The sequence below is a fragment of the Melanerpes formicivorus genome, unplaced genomic scaffold (assembly GCF_026170545.1).
Source record: "Melanerpes formicivorus ecotype bairdi unplaced genomic scaffold, bMelFor1.0.p_v2 SCAF_25, whole genome shotgun sequence".
Lineage (NCBI taxonomy): Eukaryota > Metazoa > Chordata > Aves > Piciformes > Picidae > Melanerpes > Melanerpes formicivorus.
In genome coordinates, this window is record NW_027142377.1 from 76,931 (window position 1) to 86,264 (window position 9,334).

At 61.4% G+C, this 9,334-nt stretch overlaps 1 protein-coding gene across 1 annotated transcript; it reads left to right on the top strand.

Moving 5' to 3' along the window:
• The first annotated feature begins 311 nt into the window (after positions 1-311).
• UBL4A (ubiquitin like 4A) lies at positions 312-3,721 on the top strand. Its single transcript, XM_068152998.1, has 5 exons — positions 312-420; positions 598-709; positions 1,428-1,533; positions 2,685-2,932; positions 3,522-3,721. Exons 2-5 carry the CDS (start codon positions 662-664, stop codon positions 3,618-3,620), a joined length of 501 nt encoding a protein of 166 aa, XP_068009099.1. The 5' UTR covers positions 312-420; positions 598-661; the 3' UTR covers positions 3,621-3,721.
• The last annotated feature ends 5,613 nt before the right edge of the window (positions 3,722-9,334 follow it).

Sequence of the window (9,334 nt, forward strand, 5' to 3'; positions counted from 1 at the left end):
GGGGGTGGTCTCTGGGGGTCTGATCTCTGTGTGGCTCTGGGGGTCCGTACGGGACAGGCTCTCTCCCCGCCTCGCTCAGCGCCGCTCCCGGCGCGTTTGGAGGCGCTCTGGGCGCTCGTCTCGGTGGTTGGAGGCCGCTGTAGGCCGTCCGGGCGCTGCCGGGCCGGCAGGGGTCGCTCTGGGCGCTCGTCTCGGTGGTTGGAGGCCGCTGTAGGCCGCCCGGGCGCTGCCGGGCCGGCAGGGGTCGCTCTGGGCGCTCGTCTCGGTGGTTGGAGGCCGCTGTAGGCCGCCCGGGCGCTGCCGGGCCGGCAGGGGCCGCTCTAGGCGCTCGTCTCGGTGGTTGGAGGCCGCTGGGGCGCCGCAGGCCCCGTCGGGGAATGGAGCGGAAAGTGGTCCCCAGCAGCAGCTCCCGGGACAGAGGTGAGGAGCAGGGGTGGGGGGCGCTGGGGGGGGGCGTAGGGAGGCGCGGGGGGGTCCGGCGGGGTACCGGGAGGGTGCGGAGGGGTACCGGGAGGGTGCGGAGGGGTACCGGGAGGGAGCGTGGGCGCCGCTGGCAGCCGCTGGGGCGGCTAAGCTGCTCTCCCGTCGCCCTCCCAGCGCCAACCGGCCGCTGACTGGGAGGCAGGAGGAGGAGGAGGAGGAGGAGGAGGCCGAGGCCACCATGCTGCTGACGGTGAAGGCTCTGCAGGGCCGCGAGTGCAGCCTGCAGGTGCGGGGCGCGGCCCAGGCCCCCCTGTCTCTGGGGGGTGTCAAGGCCCGTAATGGAGGGGGAGTAATTTGGGGGGGGGGTGGGCGGGTAGGGGGTGGTGGCTCAGCAGCCTCTTAATTTTGGGGGTGGGGGGGAGGCAGAAAACCCAGCGTTGGGGAGGGGGGCAGGGACCCCAGCTTTGGGGAGGGGGAGAAGGACCCCAGCTTTGGGGAGGGGGAGAAGGACCCCAGCTTTGGGGAGGGGAGCAGGAACCCTAGCTTTGGGGAGGGGGGGAGAGGAACCCCAACTTTGGGGAGGGGGAGAGGGACCCCAGCTTTGGGGAGGGGAGCAGGAACCCCAGCTTTGGGGAGGGGGGGCAACACGTGGTGGTGCCACCAGTGTGAGGGGTGGGGAAGGTTTGTGGGGGAGCCCCCCCCAGGACCCCTTAGTTTTGAGGGAGTTTGATCTGGGGATGAGCCCTAAAGGGGGGAAGAATAATTTGGGGTGGGGGATGGGGGGTGTTGTCTCATGAGGGTCTTTAATTTGGGGGTGTGGTCCAGAGACCTCTCATTTTGGGGAGGGGGGGTCTGGGTGGTGATGATTTGGGGGGGGGTGTTGATCATTTGGCAGGGGGCGTTTGGGGAAGGTTGGGTTTCCTTTTTTGGGGGGGGTAGGGGGGAAGGCTGAGGGGATCCAGGGGTGTCTGGGGGAGGGATTAGGGGTCCGTGGCTCCCCCCAGGTGTCCCCTGAGGAGCAGGTGGGGGTCGTGAAGCAGTTGGTGGCCGAGAGCTTGGAGGTGCCTGTGGAGCAGCAGCGGCTCCTGTACAGGGGAAAGGCGCTGGCAGGTGGGGGGGGGGGAGAGGAGACTGGGGAGGACTGGGAGGGGAGGAGAGGGACTGGGAAGGGATTGGAGGGGACTGAGAGGGGATGAGGAGGACTGGGAGGGACTGGGAAGGGATTGGAGGGGACTGAGAGGGGATGAGGAGGACTGGGAGGGACTGGGAAGGGATTGGAGGGGACTGGGAGGGGATGAAGAGGACTGGGAGGGACTGGGAAGGGATTGGAGGGGACTGGGAGGGGATGAAGAGGACTGGGAGGGACTGGGAAGGGATTGGAGGAGACTGAGAGGGGATGAGGAGGACTGGGAGAGAGTGGGAAGGGATTGGGGAGGACTGGGAGGGGATGAAGGGAACTGGGAGGGACTGGGGAGGGATTGGAGGGGACTGAGAGGGGATGAGGAGGACTGGGAGAGAGTGGGAAGGGATTGGGGAGGATTGGGAGGGGATGAAGGGGACTGGGATGGGATTGGGGAGGATTGGGAGGGGATGAGTGGGACTGGGAGGGGATGAGAGGGACTGGGAGGGAGTGGGAAGGGATTGGGGAGGACTGGGAGGGGATGAGGGGAACTGGGAGGGACTGGGAAAGGATTGGGAGAGACTGGGAAGGGATTGGAGGAGACTGAGAGGGGATGAGGAGGACTGGGAGAGAGTGGGAAGGGATTGGGGAGGATTGGGAGGGGATGAAGGGGACTGGGAGGCACTGGAAAGGGATTGGGGAGGACTGGGTAGGGATTGGATAGAACTGTGAGGGGATGAGGAGGACTGGGAGGGAGTGGGAAGGGATTGGAGGGGACTGGGAGGGAATGAGGGGAACTGGGAGGGACTGGGAAGGGATTGGGAGGGACTAGGAAGAGATTGGGGAGGACTGGGAGGGGATGAGAGGGACTGGGATGGGATTGGGAGGGACTAGGAAAGGATTGGGGAGGACTGGGAGGGGATGAGGGTGACTGGGAGGGACTGGGCAGGGACTGGGAGGGGATGAGAGGGATTGAGGAGGGATTGGAGAGGTCTGGGAGGGGATTGGGGAGGGCTGGGAGGGGATTTTGAGAGAGTTGGGGTTGTATAATCTGGTGGGGGTGTCTGTGATACTGGGGGGGTGTTAATTGGGGAGGATGCTAATTGGGGGGGGTGCTGCCCCTCACCTTTGTGCCCCCCAGATGACCGCCGCCTGTGCGATTACTCCATTGGCCCTTCCGCTCGCCTCAACCTGGTGCTCAAACCTCCCCCTCCAGCCAGGGGGGGCCCCGAAAATAACGGGGACGCCCCCCCCCCGGGTTTTCAGACCCCTCCAGACTCCTCTGATTTCTTTGCTCCCTTTTTTCGGGGGGAGGGAGATTTGGCTCAGGTTTTAGGGAGGCATTTTGGGGCTCAGGAGGTGCCCAGGATCCTGCAGCAGCTGCAAAAGGTTTGGGGGGGGGGTAGGGAAAAAAAGGGGGGGGGGGGGGCACAAAATGGAGTGGGTTAGGAGGTTACAGAGGGGAAAATTTGGGGAGGGGTTGGGGGATTCTTGATGCTGGGGGGTACAAGGGAGGATTTTGGGGGCCAGGGGGAGCATTTTGGAGGGTCTCTGGGTTTTTTAGGGGGGGAGATCAAGGGTCTTGGGAGGAGGAGCACAAAAAGGGGGTGGGGGAGCAGGGGAAAATTTGGGGAGGGTTTGGGGGGGCTCTGGGGAGGTTTTGAGGGGCCAGAGGGGATTGGGGGAGGGGGCTGGGGGGCTTTAAGCTGGGGAGAGATTGGAGGGGGTTGGAGCCCCTTGGTAGGCCAGAGGGGGGGGAGTTTGCAGGGGGGGTCTGAGGGAGCTTTGTAGTCCTGGAGGAGGCCCAGGGTGGGATGCTGGGGCACAGGGTGGGACCAAGGGTGTATTTGGGGGGGGGGGGAGGGGTGTCTGGGGGTATGTGGGGGGGCTCTTGGGGTGGGGGAGACTGAGTAGGGCTTTTTGGGGAAGGGTCTGGGGGAGTCCCTAAAGGGCCTCTCCTCCCCCTCCCCCACCCCAGGATTATGAGCAGAGCCTCAGAGGACTGAGCCTGGACGACGTGGAGCGGCTGGGGGCCAGGCTGCTGCAGCCCGAGGGGGCTCCCAGTAGCTCCCAGTAGCCCCCAGGACATCCCAGTTACCCTCTTGGACACCCCCCCCCCCCCCAGTCACTCCCAGTGAGCCTCTGGCTCCCTCCCCAGTAAAGGCTTCTGGACAAAAATAGTCTTTAACTGCACCATTTTGGGGAGGGGACTGGGAATCACTTGGGGGGGAGACACCTGAGACCCCTGCCCAATGCAGCCAAGAAGGCTGGGGGCCTGCAGGGACCCCCAGGGGGCTCTAAGGGCATGGAACCAGAGTCTGCCCAGTCCCTCCCAGGGGCAGGAGAAGCCCCTGGGCCTGCTGAGCGTTGGGGGTCTGTTGGGGGGGGTGCCTGCTGCCATCTCAAGTGGGCCTGGGGCTATGAAAAGGGAATCTGGGGCTGTCTGAAGGGTTCTGGGGGCCTCTGTTGGGTCTCCTGGGGGCTCCCAGGGGGTCTCTGGAGGGTCCCAAAGCAGTTGGGGGGGCAGGGCTGTGAGGGTTGGGGGTCTCTGTGGCCTTCCAGGTTTTGGGGTCCTGCAGGATCTGGGGAGTTCTCACTCTGGTTTTCGGTGTCCCTGCAGACCCAGGACCCCCCCAGCCACATCTCCCCTGGCACCTAACAGTGAGCTGGGGGCACCTAAAGGGCTTTAGAGGGTGACAGAGGGCCCTGGGGCATGTAAATGGGTGTGGGGGCACCAAGATGGCTCTGCCCTCACCAAGACACCAGCTGGGCAGCTTCCTTGTGCCTTGTGTCTCTTCCTAAACACCTCCAGGGATGGTGACTCCACCACCTCCCTGGGCAGCACATTCCAATGGGCAATCACTCTCTTGGTGAAGAACTTCTTCCTCACCTCCAGCCTAAACCTCCCCTGGTGCAGCCTCAGACTGTGTCCTCTTGTTCTGGTGCTGGTTGCCTGGGAGAAGAGCCCAACCCCCACCTGGCTACAACCTCCCTTCAGGTAGTTGTAGAGAGCAATGAGGTCTCCCCTGAGCCTCCTCCAGGCTAAGCAACCCCAGCTCCCTCAGCCTCTCCTCACAGGGCTGTGCTCCAGACCCCTCCCCAGCTTTGTTGCCCTTCTCTGGACACCTTCCAGCAGCTCAACATCTTCCCTAAACTGAGGGGCCCAGAACTGGACACAGGACTCAAGGTGTGGCCTAACCAGTGCAGTGTACAGGGGCAGAATGACCTCCCTGCTCCTGCTGGCCACACTCTTCCTGCTCCAGGCCAGGATGCCATTGGCCTTCTTGGCCACCTGAGCACACTGCAGGCTCATGTTCAGCCTACCATCAACCAGCATCCCCAGGTCCCTCTCTGCCTGGCAGCTCTCCAGCCACTCTGACCCCAGCCTGTAGCACTGCCTGGGGTTGTTGTGGCCAATGTGCAGCACCCAGCACTTGGATGTGTCCAATCTCCTGCCCTTGGAGATGATGGAAATGACCTCCCCTGCCCCTCCTTTTGGAACTGAAAGCACCCAAAACTCACAGGGGCTTGAGGTATAAACACAGCCTGTGTCTGCGCAAACTGAAACCAGTGGCTTTTACGTGTGTGTGCTGTGGGGTTTAATTCACATGGGAAAAAACATCCCGAGAGGGCCAAGCTGAGCTGCTCCCCACGCCCAGGGGCTTGCTCAGTGCTGCCACCGCGTGTGTATAGGTCGGTACTGCAGCTGTGCAGCGGTGTGTGCCTTTCTGTCAGCGTTCAGTGCTGCCACCGTGTGTGCAATGATCGGTACTGCAGCTGTGCAGCGGTGTGTGCCTCCCTGTCAGCGTTCAGTGCTGCCACCGTGTGTGTAAAGGTCGGTACTGCAGCTGTGCAGCGGTGTGTGCCTCCCCGTCAGTCCGTAGTGCTGCCACCGTGCGTGTAAAGGTCGGTACTGCAGCTGTGCAGCGGTGTGTGCCTCCCTGTCAGCGCTCAGTGCTGCCACCGTGTGTGTACAGGTCGGTACTGCAGCTGTGCAGAGGCGTGTGTCGCCCATTTGGGCTCAGTGCTGCCACCGTGTGTGCAATGGTCGGTACTGCGTTGCTATGGATTCAGGGCACGCTCCACAGTGTGCAGCGCTGTGTTCAGCACTCTTTGGGACAGGAATTGTCACGGAGAGCCCTCGACTCGGCGTCTGACCGCGTTCCACGCAGCCACGGTGCCTGCGAGCCGCCAAACTTTCGCGGGGGAAGGGGTCCCGCGGGATTCAGGGAGATTTCAGTCCGGTTTCCCTGTCGCTGCCGGCCCGGGACCCCCAGCCGCGTTCCTTCTGGTGTCTAAAGGTGATCTGGGGGCTGCCAAACGGCTTTTGGGGGTGACAAAGGAGGTCTGGCGGCACTTAAAAGGGTCTGGGGATATCTAAAGTTCTCATGGGGTCATCTGAAAGGGTCTGGGGTCTTGTAGAGGCATCTGGGGACCTCTGAACGACCCTTTGGGAGCTCTCGGAGCCTCTCTGCTGGGTCTCGGAGGAGCTTGTTGGTGTCTGTGGTCTCCGTGGGAGCTGGTTGGTGTCTGGGTGTGGGTTTGGGGTCTGTGTGGGAGCTGGTTGGTGTCTGGGTGTGGGTTTGGGGTCTGTGTGGGAGCTGGTTGGTGTCTGGGTGTGGGTTTGGGGTCTGTGTGGGAGCTGGTTGGTGTCTGGGTGTGGGTTTGGGGTCTGTGTGGGAGCACTTCGAGGGGTTAGCAGGCACACAAGTGATGCTCAGGGCCGTCCCACATTGCAGGCTTTGGTGCCTGAGCCTAAATTAACAGTCTGGCTTAGAGGTAAGGATGAGGACCGAGCATAAACAATACCTATCGACAGTCATCAGGCCTCCTGAGCACTCTGGATTGGCACAGGGCAGTCCCAGCGGCAGTTTCCCGGCAGTCAGGGGACCCGTGAGCCAGAGGAGGTGCCAGGTCACCGCACAGACCTTGGGTGACACGGTGGGTGCCGTCAGCGCCGTCACCACGGCAGGCGTTTGACCCAGCACACGGCTGCGCGCTGTAGGCTCCTGGGCAGTGCCTGCAGGTGCCACCCTACACCTGTGAGCTCTCTCTGGGAGACGGCAGGGCCCCCAGTGACCACTCTCGGGGTCCTGCTCTTAGCTGCTCTGCCGTGTTTGGCACTGCGGCGGTTAAAGGCTCGGCACCAGCGTTCGGTCCCCTACAATCAGCTGTAAGCCCCCGCCGCCCATCGGGCTTTCTCACTGGTCTGACAGGGGAATTACGGCGTGGGGGGGTGTGATACTTCTTCGTTCCGAGTGCCCGCCTTTAGCCTCCGGAGGTCCTGAGGCTCGGCAGCTTTCCCAGCAGCTCTTTCCCAGCGGGTCGCCAGCCTTTGGCGAGTCTGCTGCGTTGGTGGTCACGGCCCTAAGCCCGGCCCTGACCCGGACCGGCTCGGGCGGAGCAGCAGCGCGCCGCGGCGTGCGGGGATAAACCGGCACGGCCGACCCGAGCCCCGCCACCGGCCCCCGGCTCGGCTCCGCTCCGCCCGCGGGCTCCCTCTCCTCCGCCCGCTCCCGCGCTCGGTTCCGCCCGTGGCCGCCCGCTGCGCCGGGGTTCGGCTCCAGCAGGGCTCCGCTGGCGGCTCCGCGCTGTGCTCGCCGGGCGGCCTCTGGTGCTGCACGCCTGGGGCGGCAGCGGCGTTTCCTTACCTGCTCCGCTCCGTTCGGCTCGGCGAAGGCCGAGTGTTTCAAACCAAAACCACCGCCTCCTGCTGCGCTCAGAATCACAGAATCATGTGGGTTGGAAGGGGCCTTCCAAGCTCCTCCAGTCCAACCTCTCCGCTGTCAGCAGGGACGCCCTCCACTAGATCAGGTTGCTCACAGCCTGGTCGAGCCTCACCTCGACAATCTCCAGGGATGGGACCCCAACCACCTCCCTGAGCAACCAACTCTCGTGGTTTCCTTCTCGTCCAAGAAAACCTGCAAAGAACAACCCTGCGATGCCCACCCCGCCTTGAGTTTTAACCACTTCTCAAATTCATCCTTTCTCAAGGCACGAATGGGGGGCTAAATGAATTGCTGAGGTTGATCTTTGCAACCCCCCGCAGCTGCCGTCAGCACAAAGTACTCCAACAAACAAAACCGTGTCAAGATTTCCCCTTCAGCTGCTGCATTTCAGGCAGTTAAGTCCGGAGGAGTGCAAAACGGTGAGAAGAAACCTGGAAGTGGTCACTTTGGGAGCGGTGCTCCAGGAGAGAAGGTTCACTTGCCTCCTCCACCCACCTCGCAGGTGACGGCTGTCGCATTGAGGGTGGGCTGAAAGCAGCACTCCTCATCTGGCTCAAGTAATGCCTCGCACCTGATGTTCAGGGAAGGATGTGGTATTCTTCTCTCTCCCATCAGCTCCCCACCTGGAATGTTGGAAGAAATGCTTTTCTAGCCTTTGTTGTAGAAGAGAGATTGTGACTTCCAAGCAAAAAGGGATGGGGAAGTCTAACTTGGGGAAGTCTAACTTGGGGAAGTCTAACTTGGGGAAGTCTAACTTCCTAACTTCTCAGGATCTCAGGTAGGGATAGGACTAGGGGGAATGGAATGAAGCTGGAGGTGGGGAGATTCAGGCTGGATGTGAGGAGGAAGTTCTTCCCCATGAGAGTGGTGAAGCCCAGGAATGGGTTGTCCAGGGAGGTGGTCGAGGCTCCGTCCCTGGAGGTGTTTAAGCCCAGGCTGGATGAGGCTCTGGCCAGCCTGATCTAGTGTGGGGTGTCCCTGCCCATGGCAGGGGGGTTGGAACTAGATGATCCTTGTGGTCCCTTCCAACCCTGAATGAAACTATGAAACTTTAGGAAGTCTAACTTTAGGAAGTCTTAAATACATTTTTAAAGCTTTTTTTTTCCCCCCCCCTCTCCCAGAACCCTAAACTCAAAGGTTTAAGTGAGCTTTTTTTTCCCAAAGGAGTTAGGCTGTTGCTCTGCTAGTAGATGAGGTCTGAACAACCTTTCCCTGCCACTGCCTGGCTCCAGGCTGGGGCACAGGCAGGCTCAGCACCCTGCTCTCTGCTAAGCTCTCCTCTTATTGCTGAAGTTGAGGAGGGCTAGCAAAAAACACACTCTCTCCCCCAAGCCAGATTTGCAGCCACTCTGTTCCAGGTTTGCCAAGCACCCTGGCAGCAAGAGCTGGCCAGCCTTGCTCAAAGGGAAAGCTCCATGGGGCCAGATGAAGCTGAGAAGGGTCCTTCAGTTAATCCGTGTAACACTACAAGAAGCCCACCCCAGAGCTGTGACTTTAATGGGGATAAGCTGCTTGACTTCCCCCGTGGCAGCTGATGGCGTTTGAAACAACTGTAAACATGTCAGTGCACATGGAGACGGTTTCTATAGCAGCACAGCAACAGTTAAGGACTCGCTCCCAAACATACCCCAAAGGAAACTAAAAATAGTGTGTCTGTGGCATCAGAATCTCTGTACATGCTGGGGGAGAGCTGCAGAAACTAGGGGTTTGTAAGGGTCCAGTGGCTTTTCCCCTTTTCTTCCTTTCCTTTGCCCCCCTCTTCTCCCTTTCATCCCCTTTTCCTCCCCCTTCCTTTTCCTTCCCCTCCTCTTCCCTCCATTTCTCTTTCCCACTCCCTTTTCCTTTCCCCCCATTTCTGAAGGGGGAGTAGCAGGAGGGAGCAGTGTGTGGGGAGGGATGAGTTTGATGCTGCTGGTTCCCTCCCCAGTCCTTCCCAGCCAGGGCCAAGCTGGGAGGATGCCATGTCCTCTCCTCCCCATCTTGGCACAAACGGCCCCACTGGCCAGGGATGGAAGAGAAGGCCCGTTTTCTCCTCTCTGCTCTGTCCTGCTCTGGGACCCCC

Bases quoted from the DNA above. Each gene is read 5' to 3' on its own strand.
- UBL4A (XM_068152998.1), top strand. From the start codon at position 662: ATGCTGCTGACGGTGAAGGCTCTGCAGGGCCGCGAGTGCAGCCTGCAG. The intron at 710-1,427 runs GTGCGGGGCGCG...GGCTCCCCCCAG, and splicing joins GCCGCGAGTGCAGCCTGCAG to GTGTCCCCTGAGGAGCAGGT. The intron at 1,534-2,684 runs GTGGGGGGGGGG...TGTGCCCCCCAG, and splicing joins CAGGGGAAAGGCGCTGGCAG to ATGACCGCCGCCTGTGCGAT.